The 21,315-nt window shown below is 40.2% G+C and overlaps 7 protein-coding genes across 7 annotated transcripts; 3 read left to right on the top strand and 4 right to left on the bottom strand.

Annotated features, from left to right (window-relative positions):
- Positions 1-588: 588 nt before the first annotated feature.
- Positions 589-906, bottom strand: GCK72_025281 (uncharacterized protein; the record flags this gene model as incomplete). Its single annotated transcript, XM_003100210.1, has 1 exon — positions 589-906. The coding sequence occupies one exon, from the start codon at positions 904-906 to the stop codon at positions 589-591; it is 318 nt and encodes a 105-aa protein (XP_003100258.1).
- A 301-nt stretch (positions 907-1,207) lies between these two features.
- GCK72_025280 (uncharacterized protein) lies at positions 1,208-2,766 on the top strand (the record flags this gene model as incomplete). Its single annotated transcript, XM_003100129.2, has 4 exons — positions 1,208-1,294; positions 1,342-1,608; positions 2,089-2,315; positions 2,421-2,766. The coding sequence occupies 4 exons, from the start codon at positions 1,208-1,210 to the stop codon at positions 2,764-2,766; spliced, it is 927 nt and encodes a 308-aa protein (XP_003100177.2).
- Positions 2,122-3,408, bottom strand: GCK72_025279 (uncharacterized protein; the record flags this gene model as incomplete). Its single annotated transcript, XM_053736271.1, has 3 exons — positions 2,122-2,358; positions 2,407-2,755; positions 2,864-3,408. 3 exons carry the CDS (start codon positions 3,406-3,408, stop codon positions 2,122-2,124), a joined length of 1,131 nt encoding a protein of 376 aa, XP_053579837.1.
- Positions 3,409-3,430: 22 nt separating this feature from the next.
- On the bottom strand, positions 3,431-5,001 carry GCK72_025278 (uncharacterized protein; the record flags this gene model as incomplete). The annotated part of the gene is made up of 4 exons (XM_003100148.2): positions 3,431-3,713; positions 4,299-4,545; positions 4,602-4,783; positions 4,925-5,001. The coding sequence occupies 4 exons, from the start codon at positions 4,999-5,001 to the stop codon at positions 3,431-3,433; spliced, it is 789 nt and encodes a 262-aa protein (XP_003100196.2).
- A 908-nt stretch (positions 5,002-5,909) lies between these two features.
- GCK72_025277 (uncharacterized protein) lies at positions 5,910-7,881 on the bottom strand (the record flags this gene model as incomplete). Its single annotated transcript, XM_003100234.2, has 6 exons — positions 5,910-6,071; positions 6,333-6,490; positions 6,766-7,000; positions 7,050-7,153; positions 7,287-7,441; positions 7,814-7,881. 6 exons carry the CDS (start codon positions 7,879-7,881, stop codon positions 5,910-5,912), a joined length of 882 nt encoding a protein of 293 aa, XP_003100282.1.
- A 2,714-nt stretch (positions 7,882-10,595) lies between these two features.
- Positions 10,596-13,575, top strand: GCK72_025276 (uncharacterized protein; the record flags this gene model as incomplete). The annotated part of the gene is made up of 12 exons (XM_053736270.1): positions 10,596-10,781; positions 10,995-11,053; positions 11,104-11,215; positions 11,263-11,398; positions 11,457-11,613; positions 11,661-11,758; positions 11,807-12,095; positions 12,370-12,456; positions 12,766-12,924; positions 12,988-13,154; positions 13,266-13,366; positions 13,417-13,575. The coding sequence occupies 12 exons, from the start codon at positions 10,596-10,598 to the stop codon at positions 13,573-13,575; spliced, it is 1,710 nt and encodes a 569-aa protein (XP_053579836.1).
- Positions 13,576-15,137: 1,562 nt separating this feature from the next.
- Positions 15,138-21,315, top strand: GCK72_025275 (uncharacterized protein; the record flags this gene model as incomplete). The annotated part of the gene is made up of 14 exons (XM_053736269.1): positions 15,138-15,203; positions 15,255-15,331; positions 15,386-15,712; positions 15,764-15,884; positions 16,176-16,316; positions 16,365-16,628; positions 17,008-17,127; positions 17,367-17,499; positions 18,136-18,314; positions 18,583-18,807; positions 19,330-20,211; positions 20,268-20,857; positions 20,947-21,135; positions 21,189-21,315. 14 exons carry the CDS (start codon positions 15,138-15,140, stop codon positions 21,313-21,315), a joined length of 3,441 nt encoding a protein of 1,146 aa, XP_053579835.1.

The following is a 21,315-nucleotide window of genomic DNA, read 5'->3' as shown; positions in this document are numbered from 1 at the left end:
CCCGACACCGCGTAATTCGATTAGAAGAGGCGGAGCAGACGGATTTGTATTTTTGTGCGAAAATAATAAAAAGGTCATCCCAATTTTGTTTTTGTCGGAGTTTTTTTCATCCTTTGCGTGCACTTTTAGAGTAAAAATATGTTTTTCTTGACGAATATGCAATGGCGATCGAGTTTGAAATCGAGTTGCGCTGTCTAGGAAATGACTCACACATAGGATAGATAAACGCATCAGGGGGTCAAGATGAGACAGTTATTCAAATTAGAGGGAAGATCACAAATTATTTCACAATGTCATAGATGTTTGAAACAACTCTCCAAACTAGAAGTTGCAATCTTCAAGGTTCTGATTTACTTCTAAAACAAAACCATTTTCACGGTTTGAACTAACCATCTCAGTACAAAAAAATTGAAAACTTTGTGTTTTGCTGATGAATTGAATTGATTTATTGAGATGAAGGGCCAAAAGCCACTAACACAATCACAGTAGAGAACAAACGAAAGCGGTAAGGAAATTAGATTAGTAGGTAGACATGTTAAGAGTGAGATAATTAGATGATGAACGGTTTATTCGAAACAAAGATGCTTTTTACAAGTTATTGTAAAGCTTGTTGCATCCACTGACTTTGAATTCTTGAGTCTTTGCTGGAGTGGTGGCCAAACAGCATCTGAAGTTGTTTCCAGTCATACAGGATCCGTCATAGACAGCAGCACAGTTATGGACACAGAGGTTGTAGCAGGTCTGGTTGGTTTGAGTGGCAAAGCTGATCCATGGAGAACAGTTATCATAGGAAGCTCCTCCGTTGACAGATGCACAGTAGTTTTGACAGATCGCCAGGGTGACGGCTCCGATGGAAGAAACGAGGCAGAGAGCGAGAAGGGCACGGAAGAACTGGAAATTCAGCATTTTAGGTAACAAAAGAGATTTTATGCTTACCATGCTTGTGTGACAGTAGGGAACTGATGCTCTCCGTTTGGCATGGCATGCTATTTATGTGCTCCAATCACAATAACTCAGTAGGTATCCTTTGATATTGGCTTTTTCGAAACAGTTTAGTCACCGTTTCAATCCTATTCATTTTTCAAATGTTTTAATAAGTTGTGTGGGTTTTAAACAGCAGGAGACAATTCAATATTAAATTTATGTCTATCCGAAAACGTGGGCTTGACAACAAAAAAGATCCAGGACAAAACTAGGAATACAATAGATGCGTGGTACAGTAAGAATTCACATAAATAGGGAGCCCAGCAGTAGTCAAATCATCGGATTCTATCAGATTCATCTCATAGACATGGTAAGTTTTTTTTTGAAGGGCATCTGCCTAATACAACAAGTTTCCAGCTCTTCCGTGCCCTTCTTGCTCTCTGTCTCGTCTCTTCCATTGGAGCAGTCACTTTGGCAATCTGTCAAAACTACTGTGCTTCTGTCAACGGAGGAGCTTCCTATGATAACTGTTCTCCATGGATCAGCTTTGCCACTCAAACCAACCAGACCTGCTACAACCTCTGTGTCCATAACTGTGCTGCTGTCTATGACGGATCCTGTATGACTGGAAACAACTTCAGATGCTGTTTGGCTACCACTCCAGCCAAGACTCAAGAATTCAAAGTCAGTGGATGCAACACTCTTTACAATAACTTGTAAAAAGCATCTTTGTTTCGAATAAACCGTTCATCATCAGCAATACAAAAAGGTTTTATTTTTGTTCTGAGATCTGCTGTCCTTGAAGAGCAAAAGTAAATCTGAGTAGATTACTATAGAAGACATTTTGTGAGCATTAGTTCACGTTTCGAGTTTTGAAATTGTTGCAGTCAATATTCTGCCGATATACCTACAATTAATCGACCGATGTCTCAAATACTTTATTTCGAGTTTTCAGCAATCTACTTTGCTACAAAATTACACATAACTACCATAATGCATCATACAAATAGATATAACAAACAGGGTGACACAAACTTTAGGTGGGAAATTAAAGGAAAAAAACAATGAGAGAGTTCAGGGATGTTGACGGGGCGCGAATCAAAGAATAGAGACAAGGAGTCGAAAACAAAAGTGTTTCGTAATTAGCGGACTATACATCTTGAGGAATTCATAAGGATCGGGCGAAAAAGTGGGTACTTAGTAAGAGCGGACCTTTGGTGGCACCCAGTCGGTCTCGCTTTTGTCGAGTGTGGTGTCGATGACTGGACGATAGTCGAGGGAGACGTCTCCGGTCTCAATGTTCGATCTGATGATCGAGTGCTTGCGCCAGTGATCCTTGAACTCCTTCTTCGTTTGTCCTTCGGTTGGTTTGCTGTAGTCGAGCTCGTCGAGTCTGTCTGGGAAGTCGTCACGGGCGTGAGCTCCACGGGATTCCTATAAAAAATCATTTATAAACCAGTTTGCACAAGAAAACCTTCTCACCTCTCGGTTTTCAGCAGCAACGATGGTTTGAGTGGCATTGATAAGCAAGTTTTGGAGCTCGAGGGTCTCGACAAGATCCGAGTTCCAGACAAGTCCCTTATCAGCAACCTTGAGGTGAACTTGATCTTTGTAGAGTTTGGAAAGAATGTTGACTCCCTCCTTGAGGATATCTCCACGACGGAAGACGGCGGCGTGCTTTTGCATAGACTTCTGCATGCTAAGACGGAGCTCGGCGGTGGAGATGTCTCCGTTGTTAAAGCGGAGCTTGTCCAAGTTGGCGACCGATGCTTCTCCGGCGTTCTTTGGAAGCTCTGGGACTCCGACTCCAGCGGACGTGTTTTTGAGGATGCTGAAATATGAAAATGTTGAAATTTGGGCTTTTTTGTTTTTTCAAGGCTCTTGCCCTTTATTACAAGCGAATACTCTATCTCCACCAGAATTTTCCAAAAACACTTACTCAATAGCACAAGCTCTTCCAAAGATAACCAAATCGAGAAGAGAGTTGGCTCCAAGTCGGTTGGCTCCGTGCACAGAGTGAGCTCCGCACTCTCCAGCAGCGTAGAGTCCTGGCACAACTTGATCTCCCTTCTCAGATGAGTAGCTGATGACTTGTCCCTTGTAGTTGGTTGGAACTCCTCCCATATTGTAGTGAACAGTTGGAATAACTGGAATTGGTTCTTTGGTGACATCAACTCCAGCAAAGATCATAGCGGTCTCAGAGATTCCTGGAAGTCTCTGTTGAAGTTGCTCAGCTGGGAGATGGTGAAGTTGAAGGTAGATGTGATCCTTGTCTGGTCCAACTCCACGTCCTTCCATGATCTCGACAGTCATTGAGCGGGAGACAACATCACGGGAGGCAAGATCCTTGGCGACTGGTGCATAACGCTCCATGAAACGTTCTCCAGCAGAGTTGACCAAATAACCTCCTTCTCCACGGGATCCCTCAGTGATAAGACATCCAGCTCCATATATTCCAGTTGGGTGGAATTGGACGAACTCCATGTCGGAGTTGTTGATACCAGCTCTAGCGGTCAAAGCGGGTACCGTCTCCGGTGCAAGTGTGAGCAGATGTGCAGGAGAAGAAGGCTCTTCCGTATCCTCCGGTGGCAAGCACAGTGTTCTTTGAGCGGAAACGATGGATGGTTCCGTCTTCGAGGTCCATGGCGATAACTCCGACGCAGGCGCCGTTCTCCATGATAAGGTCGAGGGCGAAGTACTCAACGAAGTAGTTGCAGTTGTATTGGAGGGAGGCACCGTAGAGGGTGTGGAGAAGGGAGTGTCCGGTACGGTCAGCTACGCAGCAAGTTCTGGAAAGCAAGAAATTTTGTGAGTAGTTTGTTTTTGTTGGCTGTTTTGAGTTATTCGACGAGGGACGGTGACGCGGCTCTCAAACGATTTATAAATTTGATTATAGGTACTTTCGACTATGGGGAGCTCTCAAATGTTTCATATGGCCAAGCTATTTCACATGGAATTCCGAATCGGCAGCATATACGCCACCGCGCGGTTTCCTTGTGCTTTTACGTTTGAAAAATGAGAGCCTCGTTGCGTATACTGTTCGCCGATTCGGAATTCCATGTAAAAAATATAACCATATGAAAAAGTTTGAGAGTTCATAACTTTGGCTTGCAAGAACATTTAGGCGGTTTTGATGGTAGAAATGGACTCCCCGTAATCGAAAGTACCTTTGACCAAAGCCGCGTCTCCAAAGACTTCCTTTGTAAGACAACTGGAATTTGGTATAAGACATTCATAGCCAAATCGCTATCATGGCCACACAGAGGATTATTATCGATTTTAATGTATCGGTACAACACATTTATTTTCCATAACTTTACCATATTTCACAATTCACATTTACTATCTGAACTGGCGAAAAATCAATGATGTACCTGTGAGCTTGTCCTCCACGACCAAAATCATTGGATTGTCCTCCGAAGGCACGTTGGTAAATTTTTCCGTCAGTGGTACGAGAGAATGGCATTCCGTAGTTCTCAAGCTCAATGACAGCTCTCTCAGCCTCACGAGTCATGTAGTGGATTGCATCTTGGTCTCCGAGCCAATCTGATCCTTTGACGGTGTCATAGAAATGCCAGCGCCAGTTATCTGGATTCATATTTCCGAGGGCAGCGTTGATACCTGAAAGAGAATAAAGTGGTAATTATGAGAACGGCTCTCGGGAGAATTCAAGTAACCTCCTTGGGCGGCGACGGTGTGAGATCTGGTTGGGAAAAGTTTGGTAATAACGGCAGTCTTGAGTCCTCCCTCGGAAAGTCCCATAGCGGCACGGAGACCAGCTCCTCCGGCTCCAACAACGACGGCGTCATATGCGTGATCGACGACTTTGTATTGTGCAATTTCAGATCGCTTCGCGTCGCTGAAAACATACATTTTGGGTAATTTTCTTGTTTTTTTTTTAATTATTTTCTTTGAGAAAATCAGAAAATCTTCAAGTTTTCAATAACTTGTTCTACTTATTTTTTCAAATATTCATTTTTCTACATAATTAATTATTTACCTGTAATTGGCAGCTGACAGCGAAACTGAACGGGCGGCGACCGCATTGCGGAGGCCGTTGCTGGCGGCTCGGAGCATTTTTCCCCTGAAAATAGGTTATTTTCTCATCCTTTTGATCTCAAAAATCTGTAACAGACCAAGAAAAGTGCGAACGCGATCTGATAATGAACAAAAACTGAAAAAGTACTTGATAAACAACGATAAACGTGCGGATTGCAACTTTAAAATGACCGAGGCACACCAAATGAACCGCTCGTTGACGGCTATCGCGTCAGTCAGCCAGTTGGCGCGTTTCCCGTGAATGGAGAAGAGACTCGTTGTGTGTATGTGTAAATGAAGGTACACAGCACGAGGGGCGATGAGTGGAAGAAGGCAACTCATAGAACGGTCAGAGATGTCCGTTTTTGGATGGGTGGAAAAGATAATAGCTAAAAATTGTAAAATGCAATGTGATAGATAATATGTAAAATCAAATAAACAATTTATCAATTAACAATTTATTCCAATTCACGATTTCTCACACTGCGAAAAAGAACTGCAAGAAACGTGAAGCCAATTTCTTCACGTTTTAATTCTTATATTTATTTTTTTGCACTGAAAAAACAGCATTTTCTGGTATTCAGACGTTGCAGTAGATTAAAAAAAGGTTCTATCCATCAGAATTGTAGAAAATAAATCTTATGAGGCAGAAAACGTAAATTTTGGTCAATTTTCTAAAAATCGGTTTTTCTGTGTCAAAAAATTAATTACTGACCAAAATTCACGTCCTCATCAAATAGAAAATTGGATTTTTTACAATTCTGATAGATGGAACCTTTCTCCATCCATTGCAACGCCTGAAAACCTGAAAATGCTGTTTCTTCAGAGCAAAAAATTAAAAAAATTGAATTCAAACGTGAAAAAATTGGCATCACGTTTCTTGCAGTTTTTTTTTGCTCCGTCAGAAACTGTGCAGTTTAAAAAAATACATTTTACGAAATAGTTTCTCAAAGTTTAGATTCCAATGGCTGCGCTCCAGGTACAACATATGCTTCTTGTATAAATGAAACAATGCATTCCTTGTTGCTGTCGAAGACTCCACCGAATATTTTTGCTTTGTTTCCAGTTGCGATTTCCGTTCTCGTCTCTACCAGGAACCACTGGCTAGCCTGCAAAGTTTTGATTAGAAAGCTTAAGAATCTTGGAAATTGCGTTTTGCAAAGTGTTCTTTGAATTTTTACGACATTTAATTTCCTGAAGGCGCGTCCGCTATCGAGCAAACGAGAAAAATCTTCTCAAAAGGAATTTCACCACTAAACTTGATTGAAATGAAGTTTTCTTTTGAGTATTTCAGTTATTTTCCAATAGATCAAATATCATTCAACACAGATTTTTGTTTATATATTATTTATATGCAACCAACAATTTACCTCCACTTTCTCCTGATGAAAATATAGTTTATGATGAAGAGAAGCTCCAGTTGTCATTTTCATCCCCGCTTCTTTAATTGCATTCGTAACAGATTGTAGTACGAAGAAGTCAGAAAGCGCTACAACTGCCACCATCCCTCCGTCTTCCCTTATATAGTCTGAAAATTCGACCTTTTCAATTTCATTCGTATAGACATAAACAGAAAAAAACGTTTTTATCTCCTAGACTACGAGAGGCCACTTCAAGTCTCGAGAATTGTCTTTCGCCATGCCAACCACAAAATACGAATTTCTGCTTTTGAGCTTGGTTGAGACACATAAAACTTGGCTTTTCTCTCTATTATACGTAAGCTAGTCACAGAAAATCACTTCTCGAATAAAAATGTGCTTTCATTTCTTTTTCAATTTGCTAATTAATAACTTTTTCACTCACCAACGCACTCCGGAGAGATACGAGCATAATACATAACGCGATGATCTCCGGGACCTGGAGAAAACATGAAGTGGACTGGTCGTAACTCGAAAACAAAATGCTTCAAGAAGAATTCGAACTCCGTTCTCAGTTTGTTTGATGGTAATGTTGCTATTATTGTTTCCATACTTGGTATATTCAAGAAAGCAGGAGCATTCGCAGGATAAGGTGGTTTTTTGAGAAATGTGTTGTCTGTCTAAAAATTCAAGTAAATTATTATTAAAACTTGCTTTTCTAGTTAATACCTTGACATGTGCTAATCCGATACTTTTGTTTTCATGGTAAACCTCGACTGCATAAATCTTCTCGACTTGACTAATTTTGATGTCAATTAGTTTCCTTGGATTTCCTAAAAACAAAAAATTCCAGAAAATGAAATCTAGTCTCAAGCTATTTTTAGACCTTTCAGTGAATTCAATAACTAATCAAAACCTAGCCAGAGGTTTTTTTCAATACTATAGATTTTTCAATTTCCTTCTCACCTGCAGACACGAAGTTATAATGCATGCTGAATATAACATTTTTGTCGTTGTTTTTGTTTTTGTAGTTTCGGACAGCTTCATATACTTGAGCAGCTATGTATCCCCCGAATAGTCGGTTGGGACCAACTATTCCGCCAATGTGTGGCCCCTCAGATCTGAAAAAAGTTATTGTGTTTTGATTGAGAAAATTAAATTTCATAATGTTATAATATTTTGATGAATTGAACATACTAAAATTTTGAAAAAGTTCAACTGTTGGAAAATGAGACAAAGACTGAAATTTTAGAAAATTATCCACAGAGTCACTTCATGCTTTGAAACAGCTAAAAACTTGTCGAAAGAATAGCTATAAACTACTAAATGTTGCATTAAATTGCCATGAATCATGTGCTTCATTTCAGAAAATGAAACCTAACAAGCATAAAATTCAAACAAAAGAAATTATACTCAATAATACTGATTTTTGATGATAATTAATAGTTACTATCCTAATTTTACTTTTTCGTTTATTGCAGTTTAAAACGCACCTGTATATGTTATCATCAATGTTATCTATTGATAACATCGCCGAAATTAATTGTGTCCGTGTGACCATTTTCTGTTGAACGTTGACCGATTTCGTTTTTGTTAAATGATAACTTCTCTTTCACAAATAGGTTTCGACTTTCAATCGACAATTTCTTTTTTCATCAAACGTAAAACTTCAAAAGACGGCAATAAATCAAAAATGAGGGGAAAACTGTGAAATGAAGGAGTGAGAGAACCGATTGCCCGTTTATCAGTATTCTTCCGTCAGCCTTCTCTTGTCTGTAGGGTATGGTCTTGTTAATTTGGCCACAATGTAGTTCACGCCACTTTCTGTTGTAGCCAGGATTTCATGAAGACGCATTGTATTCGAATTGGGGTTTGTATTATATTCAATTGAGCAAGATACACAATATGATAAACAAAGTGTCGTAAACAACAACATTATGACGGATGCTCCACAACTGGAGCGATAGACAGACATCTGTTTCAAAATTTTTATAGTTTCATATATTTTTACGATAAGATAGCAGCCGGTGGGAAAAATACATTAAACATCTCTTTGCGGTAATTCTTTTGGATAATTTCATATCATTTATAAAATCTCTGAAGACTTCCATTACTTTTACTTTTTCTGCCATAAACCACGTGTCTGGGTTCTACCAGATATTGTATCTGACTATTGTCTCGATATTCGACGCGAGATAAGAATCAGAGAAAAAGTGCACAGTAACACAGTTTCTCTTTCATTCTTTCTCGACAGTCACTCTCTCTCCTCATATCTTTCTTTCTCTATCTATCTATTACTTGCCAAAGGTTACCAAAAATGTTTTCCCATTAATCGACACTCTCTCTTTCTGTCTCTCGTTACCACCTGTGCGCCTTCACAGTTTCCAGTTTTGACTGACGTAGAAAAATGGCAAAAAAAAAAGAAAAAAGGTAGTTGAAAGGAATGAGAAGAGAAAAGAAAGAGAGACACGTGTATGTAATGTGCCGCCTTCTTTTTCACTCCCGGTTGTCTGACATTGAGAAAAAAGAAAGAGAAATTGAGTAATCCCTCCATTTTTGGTAAGTCTCCTTCTCTTGAACAAGCAGTCAAGATATTTTCAACTTTTTTTTTTTTTTTTTGAGTTCTAACTGATCGTCCCATCCAGAATGATCACAAAGTTGAAGTATTTGTCTATTTCTCTTTGTAGTACACCTGTAGTGTCTGTGAGTAAACCTATAAACCTGTAAACCACAAATTTCTACATTTCGCAACTAGCCGAGACACCTGTAAGAATATGAGTCACATAACTCTCTAAAGTTTCTGTTCTCTGCTTCTATTTCTCTCTTTTTTTCTACTTGTTATGTCATTTCAAACTTGAAACAAAAACAGAAAAAGAAAAATAAAGGAAAACAAAAAAATGCGTGTTGGAAAACCCAGGGACAACATATTTATCTGATCTTCAAAAATCTTAAAAACAAGACGTTACATTTTCTGACATTTCTAAAAAAAATCTTAGTTTTTTTTTCAAATTGTTACTCACCCCGAATATGTACGTTCCTGTTGAAAATGAAGAACTGTCGATCATGCATTTCCTTTCATTCCAACCAATTTTATAATCGCCACTTTTCTGCCGTCCACTTTTTCTTTCAATTTCCAAATTTTGGAGATTCAGCATTTACAAAAATTGTTTTGACCATTCATTCTCACTCAATCAAATCGAAAATAATATATTTGTTTACCTTGTTCTCCTGTTCTCTTGCATATTCATCCGTTCTCTTTGTAGTTACTTATTAGGTTACTATTTGGTCATTCGGTCAGCTGCCGAAGTCATTGTTCAGTTAATAGAATTAGACTTCTAACTTATTCCTAACTTTGCACTTTACTTATAACCCTTTTTTCAAGTTTACTTCCCTAAAATTAACCGAAAAGAATAATTGTGAAATCTTTCATGTGCTTTCAATCACTTTTGTATTCTTATTGAATGTTCTCATGGAATGAAGCAGACAAGGAAGAACAGGTGCGAATTACGAATTACGCAAGAAAGAAAAAGGACAGATTCAGATTATTATCCGTTTGCCAACGCTTTCCAATTATCTACCAAGTCGTTGAAAAGACGACAAACGGTTGAATGAAACGAAAGAAATTCAAATTACACAACAAGGGAAAAATCTTTTAGCTGTGTTGTGTGTCAGTGTTGTCTGGTGTGTCTTGATAGAATTTCATTTCACTTAGCCTTCTCCTTCTGAATGCTGAGGATTCATAGGCAGGCCCCGCAGAATGAGCGATGTTTCCTTCCTTTCCTCTCATTTCGTCGTCCGGTTGCGGAGGACGCATACGCACACAACAACCGACCCACGCGAGCCAATGGCATATTCGCACTGGGGCGCACTTGCAAGAGGTCTCTTGTAAACACTCCTCCTCCTGGTTGCGCACCCTTTTCTCTTATTTGCTCCTCTCGTTGCATCCCTTTTTACGTTATGACTAACTTTATCGGAGGGAAAAAATGAGAAAAACCGATGAGCGTCGACTTGACAACTGGACAAAAAACTTGATTTTTCCTTCTCTTTTTCCGATATTGACTCTTCTCTTCTGCCAGTTTTCCACGCTACTCTTTTTCCGATTCACACGGAACAGAAAGGGTATTTGTACTTTTTTTGAAACAGTTCCGTTGCAGTTTCGATACACTTTTCTATTCTTTCGTTTTGAATCGGTTCACTCCCATTTTTTATTCCAGAATTTTAATAATACCGTTCATTTTTGCCACTCTGTCGCGTTTTTTTCTAAAATATAAAAAAATGTTCAGACTTGGTATCGGACCAATGGATGGTGACACAGAAGTGCTGACGCACAACCTTATGAAGCCGCCAGCCGCCGTGGACAGCTTCAATTTGCATGGAGTGATCAGTGCAACCCAACATGGTCATGTTGAGCATGTGGAAGCCGCTCTGAAGCAAGGATTATCACCAAATGCCACAGATGATGTAAGTTTTTTGATTTTTGAAAAGAACATTGAGAAAGAAGTGAACACAAGAAGCGTGTAAAGCAGAAATCACACTTTTGTTGCTCTATGTGATTCGTTTACTTTAGAATTTAAAATTAATCGATACCACATGCTCCGGCAAGTGTTCAACGTACCTGTCAAGTTATAGCATACTTCACCTTCAAAAAATAATGAAAATTTTTCCAATTTTCAGGACGGGTGTTCGCTACTTCACTGGGCTGCTATCAATAACCGAATTGAGGTTGCTCGATTGTAAGTTTTCACAATTCAACTAATAATAACACTTCAAATTCAAATTCCAGACTCATCTCCTACAATGCAGACACAAATCTTATTGGAGGAGTTTTGGCATCATCCCCAATCCACTGGGCGGCTAGAAATGGGCTAGTGGCTATGTGCGCAATGCTTGTGAAAGTAAAAATGTTCTAAAAGTAAATAATTTTCCTTTTTATATCTTTTAGGGAGGAGCAGTATGCAATGTGAGAGATGTCCAAGGGTACACACCAATCCATTTGGCAATTCAAGGCAACCACGTCCCTTTGGTGGCCTACTTTTTGCTCAAATTCGACTATGCCAAAGATATCAGTGATAATAGTGGTCAGTATTTTTTAACTACCCGCAGTAAAATAATTAATTTTTATTTTAACTTTTCCAGGAATGACGCCGGCCATGTTATGTGCCAAAAGAAGTTACACCATGTTCCCACTCCGATTGATTGTCCGAGCTGGTGCTGATTTGTCTATCAAAGAGCATTTCAGTGGGAATACTGCTCTTCACCTGGCGGCTCATGATCGTAATTCATCAGCAGTGATGTAAGTTTTTGTTTCGATGGTATAGTACACGAAATTAGAGTTTCCAGAGAACTTCTGGAGGGAAAAGCAGATGTCAACATACGGAATAAGCAATCTGAGACACCACTTGACATGGCGCGAACTATCAAGAGCCCACAAATTTTAGGTAAGGAACCTTTTCAAACCAATTACCTAATTTTTTTAAATGTTTCAGATTTAATGGAAGAAGCCGCGCGGCGGCAAGGAGTCAGTCGAACGAACTGCTTCCGGAAAGCTTTTGTCCCACCACTCAGCACCTACTTCTTCTTTTTCGTCCCCATGTTTGGATTCTTCATCACGTATCTCCTCTTCAAATACTTGCCATTGATCGTTGCTACATTCACCACACTGATCTCGTGTATCTTCCTAATGGTCCTCATCCGGTTCGATTATCATGACCCGACGTACAAACTTCTTCCTTATGGTGTCACGATGGCGGAAGCAGTGCTAATGGTTTTTTCATGGTGAGTCATATGGAATTTCAATCGTGTTTGCGTTTAGTTTAAATCTGAAATGCCAAAAATTCACTTTCACTGACGAAACGAACAAAAGCTAGATAAAGAACAGGTGCAAAGAAGAAAAAGAAGAAAAGAAAGGGCAGATGCATATCTTGAGTAAACGAGACGGGTTTACGTTGCTGAGTGTTGATTTTTATCTTTTTGGAAAATGTGAACGAAAAGAAATGTTCAAGAAATCAAAGGGAACATAGAAATGCAAAAAAGTAAACTATAATTTCAGGTCAGCCTACGCTCATTGGTACGTGCCATGGTGGGCTCAGATGTTATTCGTGCTCTCCGTCTTGGCTCTTGGATTCACACTTTTTAGGTAAGTAATATTAATCGAAACAACCCCACAAACCAGACTCACAAAAAATCGGCCCGGTGTCAAAAATGTGCACAGTTTGTCACAAAACTTTTCAAAAATTATTGAAATTTTGTTAAAAATAGTTAAAATCCCTATGTACGCTTTAGTTTTTATTGAGATTCAAAAACATAGTCGAAAATTCTACTTTTTTTTTGCAAGAATTTCCAAATTTCTGCACTTAGACCGGGGCCGGGCCGGTGAAAAACCTCAAGTCGGCCCCATTCGTTGCAAATCTGCCAAAAACTAAAAAGTCACACTAATTTCTTTCAGAATAGGAACGCTGGACCCAGGAGTTGTGCGCGCTCCCAAAAATTGTCATCAGCTATATGTGAACGAGGCGGAAGCAGGAATTCAACATCAGCAAAAGTATTGTTTCACATGTTTCATTCGAAAAATGGAGCATACGAAGCATTGCGCTGTCTGTGGATTGTGAGTGGTCTATTTTTATTTTCTACGCCTATAACTATTTATATAACAAATTTCAAATTCCAGTTGCGTGAACAACTTCGATCATCACTGTCCCTGGCTGAATAGCTGTGTGACACGAAGAAACATGAGAGAATTCATTATGTTCGTCATCTCGGTCGCCGTGTCTTCGTTCATCTACTGCTTGGCGACAAGTCACTATGCTATTCTCAAAATTGATGATCATGGATTAGGTAAGGTGATAGAATTAAAGAATTAGTAAAAACAACAATTACATATGCAACCGCATTTATTGGGACAACATCAATAATAAAAACTTTCAAAACTAATAAAAAATTTTACAGAGAAATTTCTGGAAACTGACGCTTTCCTTATGATCACCATCATTCTCTCCGCCATGCATGCCTTCATGCTATCCGTGCTATTTTGTGTACAAATGAATCAGGTAACAACACAAATTGCAGAAATTATCACTATAAATGTTAATTATTACAGATTTCACAAGGAGTCACCACCAACGAAAGGATCAAAGCTCGCCGAGCCGGACATTCACACACTTCCGATTACAATGTGATCCATCATAGGCCGAGTGTCTCAAAACGGTGCCACAACTTGTTGGAATTCTTTTCATCGAACGGAGATCCAAATTGGTGAAATTTGATTTCATCATAACTAGAGTTTTCGTCCTCGAAGCCATTCTTCTGTAAATTTCTCAATTTTCCACCAATTTTCTACCGCATAAGAAAACCGTACATATGTATTCAATACTACCCAACATTCACTTTCTAGCCCGATTCCATTTTTCAACTCTCTTTCTCCACTCAAATTTCACTTGTAGCTTCTGGTTGTGTCCTCAAAAAAACCTATGTGCTAAAAACCTCGTCCATTCTCATTCTTACTCGTCTTCTGAACATTCCGGTTAGTTTTTAAATTCTTTGCAGTTTTCTTCCTTTTTTAAAAACAATTTTACTACTTTGCTATCCTTTTTGTGTATTGCTGAGATCTCTCAATTTTGACGTTTTCAACTCGACGACTTGATTTTCAATAAAACTTTGTTCTACTTAATTTCAATTATACCTGGGATCTTTCTATCTATCAGCTGTTTGAAAAAAAAAATATTGTTCTCATGAGATAACATCTGGCAGATAATAATTGTATTCAACGTCATCTGGTTTGACACAAAGATTAGAGCCGACTAGATGAATATTTGTTCTCGAGTCAAGATTTGGTGTCTACAGAAACAGAATTTTTGGGAAAGGGGACTGTCATGAGGGATTTTTCGAGGTATTTTATTTTAAATATGCATATGGGTAGCGGAGAAAGACACTTTTTTTGATTTTTCTTCATTAATTGAAATCAATAGAGGTTTTACTGACTTGACAATTAATTTAAAACAAAACTGATTAGTTTTCCTCTCCAGTTATGAAGTATGAAGCAAAATCAATTTCCCCAGTTTGCAGGGTAGCAAGTTTGATTGCATTTATATGTCAAATGGAGAAAAATTGCCGGAGTCACTCCATGTTTAATACCCTATACACAAAATGATTGTTTATGTCGTTCGACAATAATCCTTCTTTACCGATGTGAAATAATCCGCCGAATGGCCAGTAATCCTCATTTTTTGAGATTTTTTCGTAGTTTCAACAAGTATCAATTTCTTATTCGCTCTAGACTTCAATTATCACTTTCTCAAAAACAGTCTCTCACCATCCACCCTCTCAATCCTCCCTCATTCTCACCCCGATTCCCCTCACCCCTCCTACGCCAGAAAATCAATATCTACCGGCATCCATTCGGTGGTCCCTCCTCGCCCCCCCCCCCCCCGAGAGGCCCCCACCACACTTTATACACACTCGCGCATTCACCATTCGATTTCTCCACATTCTCGTGTCTGGCCTCTCTTCGTGCCATACACTCTCTTACTGCCCGTCACCATACACCATTGCTGTGTAGAGGCCGTCGCCGCCGCACAAAAATCACAACGACACTCCGTAATTACGCTCGACGCCTTGTTTAGTAGCCGATATTTTTGAGAGTAGTTTACTTAAATCACTGAGCCTAATGATTTTTTGGGAATTTCTTATGTTGAGCATCTGATTAACGGCCCAAGCTTACCTATTATTGATTTCCTTGCCAATTGTACTCTTAATTTCCGCAGTTTACAAAGAAATCTCTTTAATTTCAGGTGTCTTCCGTTTTCTGGACAACCGGTGTGCATGATCACCTCTTCTCTACTAACACCACCAATGGATGAATCAGAGCCCCTTCCAGAAGAACGTAAAGTAAGTTTTTCTATCAAAATCACATAAAAACCCATCCCTTTGTGTTTTCAGCCAGGATTCTTTCGAAAATGGCAGACTCCACCCCCACTAACCCCATATGAACAAGAACGGATTCGAACACTGAACAGGTAGGAGTGTCTGAAAAGCAAGAATCCATTTGAAAACCAAACAAATTATTTCAGTTTGTCATTCGATGAGTTCTACGTTCACAACCCCGCAGATCTCAGTTATGCGATTCGAATCTTCTTTGCCAAAGCCCAATTCTACTTGATGCAATACCTCGATGACATGAAGAAGTTGTACAAAACGCACAAATACGACACAATCAAACGTCGAATCTTCTACGGAATGGCTAAACATTGTCACATCGTCTTGCTTGCCAACGACTGGACAGGCTCACTAGAGATGTATCAGAAAACGCTCGCCCACGATCCAGACATGTTCGCTAGAGATCCAACAATGTACTTCGGACTCGGAATGGCCTATCTGCACTTCAAACAGTGGAAACCGTGAGTTATATCGCTTTCGATGCTTAAAAACTGACAATTTTGTTGTTTCAGAGCTATCGAGGCGTTCACACGAGTGCTCTACAACTTCCCATCCGGACGATCAGCGTTGGAAGCAAAAGTTCGACTTGGGATGTGCTACATGGAGATTGAAGACTACGACAGATGTTTGAATGTAGGTTTAGTACATCTCGTTTTAGATGAGCGGGTAACAACTTCATGGAGAGTTCTATGTAACTCCAAAAAAAACATAAATCGGCCAAGAGAAGCAAGAATGGAATAATAATGGTCAGACCTGTCGGGGGGCCAGTCCGAGCCAACTTGAAATTTTCCAATCAGCCGGAAAACCGAGAGTCGGACAGGGTCTAAATTTGACATTTCTGATTGTCTACTGCTTATGCGTTCTGTTTTTAATACCATTGACATCTAACAACTCTCAAAAAAAACTCACCATTTATTGTTTCAGATGTTCAATCTTGCTCTCAACGACATTGAAGAGACAAAGTTCATGCCGCGGCTCATCATCAAGTACAACATTGCGTTGAGTCACGAAAACAGCGATGAACTTGAAACCGCCGAGGAGGAGTACAATGTCTTGTTAAAAGATGTAAGTTGAAAAAAGACTCCTTGTGATTCGAATTCATATCTCTTCCAGATTGAGAACTATCAAACAAGTCATGGAAAAAATCTCGAGGCAGCGATCTCGGATCTTCTACTCAAACTGACGGCGGCTTGTCATCGTCAACTTGGATGGATCGAGTATCGCCGAACATATAAAGATGAGGAAAAGCGAGATGAACATCTGAAAAAAGCGCAGGATCAACTGACTCATGCTAACGTAATTGATTCAAGAGATGGTCAGAACTATTACTATCTGGGACGTGTCTACGGAGAACAAGACGTCACAAATGGACAAGTGGTTAGTGTTTCAACTCACGAGGGAACCTCAAGGGGCCGCAAGTTTGGAATCGTTCCAAATTTCTACTCTGGCATTAAGGTCAACTTGATTAGGCATATCCGAAATGTTTGTTTTCTGATCGTCGCTTGTCTCTGACATAAGAAAACCCGTTTTCAACCCTGGTTTTAGAAGCCGTTCTCGGTCTTTTAAAGGGCACAACCACAGGGTGAAACTTTGAGACGATTTTTCTCAGCGGCAAGTGATGAGCACAAAACGATATCTCGAGATGTGCCTAATCAAGTTGACCTTAAAGCCTGGTAGCAATTTGAAACAATTCCAAACTTGCGACTTGAGGCCCCTGTTAAAACCCCACAGAAAACTAACCCATTACTATTTACAGGCACATGAAGCATTTGTCAATTACCGTCACTCCATCGACAAGCGTGAGCAGAATGCAGACACTTGGTGTTCGATTGGTGCATTGTATCAGAAGCAGAACCAACCAATGGACGCTCTTCAGGTAAGTCTGTAAAATGTGTTGATATTGAGAAAAAATAAGTTTGATGAGAAAGAAAGTGAGGATGGATTGGAAAGAGCAAGAAAAACAGAAATAACAGAGCTTGGTCGAAAACCATCAGTTGACTAGTGCAATTCTTACACTGTCTTGTGAGGCGGCAAGAGAGGCGAAGGCGCCGATATTTCTTTCCCGCTACCCTATCCCTTCATATAAATGCCTGCCATTTTTTATTCTTGTTTCAGGCTTTTATATGTGCCATCGAATTGAATCCGAAACTTACATCAGCATGGACAGATCTTGGAGAGCTATACGAAAAGAATGAACAGTTTCAAGATGCACTGGATTGTTTCAAAAATGCAATGAAGCATGATCCAGGTGAGCATTGGAGAAGACAAGGTTTTAACATAATAGAAAGAAACCATAGTTACACGTCACAATATACATTGTTGTGGAAATATGTACATTCGCTATGAAACGACAGTGAGAGGGGGGAAAACCGTCACCTGTACTTTCGGTGATAGCGAATGTTTTTTCCGCAGTTTTCAATGTGACTTTCTCACTTATCTTATCAAAACGAGGACAGAATTGCATTGGCTGGCGCACAGCGACTGCTAGAACAGGAGTGTAACCTTTGTATTAGTGATGAGAAAGAAACTGACTAGGACTACTTTGGGATAAGAGTCAGATACATATCAGAGAGAAAGATTATCTTCCATCTACTGCTGTGACGTACTACCGAGCATACTATAAATGCATATCATTCTTATATATAAAACGCATGTGGGGTTTGTCCATCTGTCCCAATGTCCGCAAATTTTGAGAAATGAGAAAGAAAGGCGGCCGGGCCCAAAATCGAACTTGCGCTCTTTGCGCACCGACCACCGCCTTGGACCACTCAGCCACGCGGACACACTTCTGAGGAGGTGAACAAGTAAAAAATTAGAGGCCAGCCGGATGAAGCGCCGAAGGCGCAGCAGCCAGGCTGGTAGTAAAATAAGATTATTTTTTCAGTTTGTCCGGAACCTCTAAAAGCTCGAATTCAATTCCTTGAAAAGGAACTTTCAATGCCGATACCTACACGTCCTGCAAACCAAGCACCACCGTTTGAGAAAGACATTCCATGTCTCAAAGAAGCTTACGAGCAGCCTATTCCACTTGAGTTAAGAAACCGACAAGATGCAGCCTATATGGTGAGAATTTTATATCAGACTTGCAAAGGGTCATGTCGCAATACAACAACTTAAAAATTTGAGAATTTTGAGTATTTTTGACTATGTTCTTACATATCGATAAAACTCAAGCCTACATAAGATTTCTGACTTTTTTTGATGAATAGTTCAAAAATTTTGTAAAAAATTGTGCACATTTTCAACTGCGGGTCCACCGGGCCGGGTCAACCCGATATTTTGAAAGTCTGGTTTATATGACAACTAATAGAAACAATTTCTAAATTTCCAGGAACGAGAGTACCTCTACGACCACGCGTTCTGGAACCTCTGGGTCGAATTTCGCACAATGGAAGAGGACCAACCGGAGGAGGTTTACTGGGATACACCCGAGCCACGACCAATGGAAGATCTTGAGATTCAAGTCTTAGAGTTGCTGAGAGCCAACGAACCGGCGTTGGTCAAAGCAGAGCGAGAAGTGCTCGAGTGCTTGGAAACCAGTGAGGCAGTATTCAAGGTAATAAGAGCTCAAACAGCAGACAAACACGAGAGCAAAAAAAAAACGAAGAGTGGGATGGGCTTATAAGTCATGCTGCCCCCTCTCTCATTAGCTCATTGTAACCATGACGAAAGAAGTGGGGGAGCTAAAGGGATTTAATGCTGCCCTGCTTTGCTGTGCTCTTATTCAATTCAATAGTGAAATAGAAGAAGACAAAAAATCGTGAGAAATAGAAAAATGAGAGCAAGAGCATATGGAAGCTATTGCTTGCACTGAATCTTAAAAGATCGAATGAGCCTAATTATGGGTTTTCGTTTTTTCTTGTTTGGCAATGGGAAGAACCTAATAGTAGGCAATGAGAAAAAAAACTATAAATACCATTGTTGTACGAAATGACATTTTTCGATATCCGGAATCCGAAATCTAGAACCGGCAAACAATTTTCAAAATCCGGGATCCGGAACAGGAATGAAGTGTTCGATATCCGGAATCCGGATTACAGACAACTATGATATATAAATACAAATGTGGTTATTTCAGAGAAACATCTGCGAATACTTCATTTCGGATGCAACTCGCGAGATGCCACGTGTCACGGAAATCATGATTCAAAACTTACGAGACCACGGACATCTCCTCGAGTCCCCACGCTGCTACCCATACGACTTCCTCCCGAGAGTTGCCTTCCAAAACCTACCGGAAAGCTTTAGCTTGCTCTCAGAGCTCTACGTCTCATTGGATATAAGCGCTCAGGAAATTATGCAGATGGTTTCGAAACGGGCTATTCTTAACAGCACCTACCAACCAATTTTCGATGACTACGCTAAGCTGCCAGTACCTCCAAAGGAGCCGAAAAAGGTGATTGCTACCGAGGAAGACGTGAAAACCGCTTTGGAGAGGAATGAGCGACATCCGCTTCTTCTCAAGACACCAGTTCTCACTATTGACAACAGAAAAGAAGCGGGAAGTCTGGAACTTCAACGTTACTTGGATAACTGCACTGTCGCCTGCATTCGTGGTCTTACTGGATGTCTTCGTCTTGATCTTTCATTATTCTCAACTAAAGCTGTTATGGAAACTGACGGAAACCAAGAAATCGAAGTGCGCACTCAATATCATATCCCTCCGGAGACAAATTGTGACCATGCGAGCCAACCCACTTGGAAATGCATTAGTGAACCGACTTACACCACGGTTGCAAAGTACGCACAATACCAGTCGGAGTCATTCAAACATACACTACGGAATGAAGCGGAAAAGATCAAGAAGCACGGTGGAGCCGGTGGACGTGGTCCGTCTCCGAAGAGAATGAAAATGAGCAAGCAATCACATGCACCTACACCACCAAAAGAGTTAAAGAGCATCAAGTTTGGTACCAACATCGATTTGTCGGATGATACGAAGTGGGGGAAACAAATTAATGTGAGTTGACTAGACTTTAGAATTAAAGCGTCTAAATTTTTCAATTTTTTTTCCAGGAACTCTCCAAACTCCCCGCATTCTGTCGCCTTATTGCTGGTTCCAATATGCTTTCTCACCTTGGTCACCAGATTCTTGGAATGAACACTGTGCAGCTGTTCATGAAGGTTCCAGGTTGCCGTACTCTAGCCCATCAAGATGGAAACCACATGGCAACTGTAAATATCAACATTGGGCCCGGCGATTGTGAATGGTTTGCTGTTCCCTACGATTATTGGGGAAAAATGGAAAGATTGTGTGAGAAAAACGGGATCGACTACTTGAAAGGATCGTTCTGGCCGATATTGGACAACCTACTTGAGGAAGGCATTCCAGTGCATCGATTCACACAAAAAGCCGGTGACATGGTCTATGTGAACGGTGGATCGATTCATTGGGTGCAAGCAACTGGCTGGTGCAACAACATCTCCTGGAACGTGGCACCAATGAATAACAATCAGTTGACGATGTCCATCTTCAGCTACGAATACAACAAGTTGCGCCTTTTCAAGTCGCAAGTTCCAATGCAGCTGTTGTGTTGGCAGTTAGCTAAAAACGTGAAATTCACCAACCAACTCATCTACAACAACTGCAAAGGAGTGCTCATCAGGTAATGAAGAGGGTTTCCGGGCGAATGCGTTACCTAGGAGACTCACTACACGAGTGAAGAGTATGTTGCTAATGGGATTCATATTTCAGGTCATTGGCGTTCTGCAAAATGGTCCACGACTTCTGTGTTGGACATAAAAAAGTCATCAAGACGCACGCGAGAAGTCCCGGAGAGCAGTCCCATTTCTGTATGACTTGTGAGGTCGAAGTGTTCAGCATTCTGTTCATCAAGGATATTAGTGGAAAGTTCCATGTGTTCTGCGTCTATTGTGCCAAATCGTGAGTGCCTCCCTAGAAAAATATCAATTTTAATTCAATTTACTGATTTTCAGACAAGGACTGGACGACTTCATTGCACTCCAACAATTTCCATTCAATGACCTTGTGAGCATTTACGAGGGTATGAAGTTTATCCCGGCTGTCATCAACAACAACAACAAGCAAAACTTCACAGCTTGA

The sequence above is a fragment of the Caenorhabditis remanei genome, chromosome X (assembly GCF_010183535.1).
Source record: "Caenorhabditis remanei strain PX506 chromosome X, whole genome shotgun sequence".
Taxonomy (NCBI): Eukaryota; Metazoa; Nematoda; class Chromadorea; order Rhabditida; family Rhabditidae; genus Caenorhabditis; species Caenorhabditis remanei.
The sequence above is the reverse complement of the archived record's forward strand: the minus strand, read 5'-3'. Positions and strand labels throughout refer to the sequence as shown.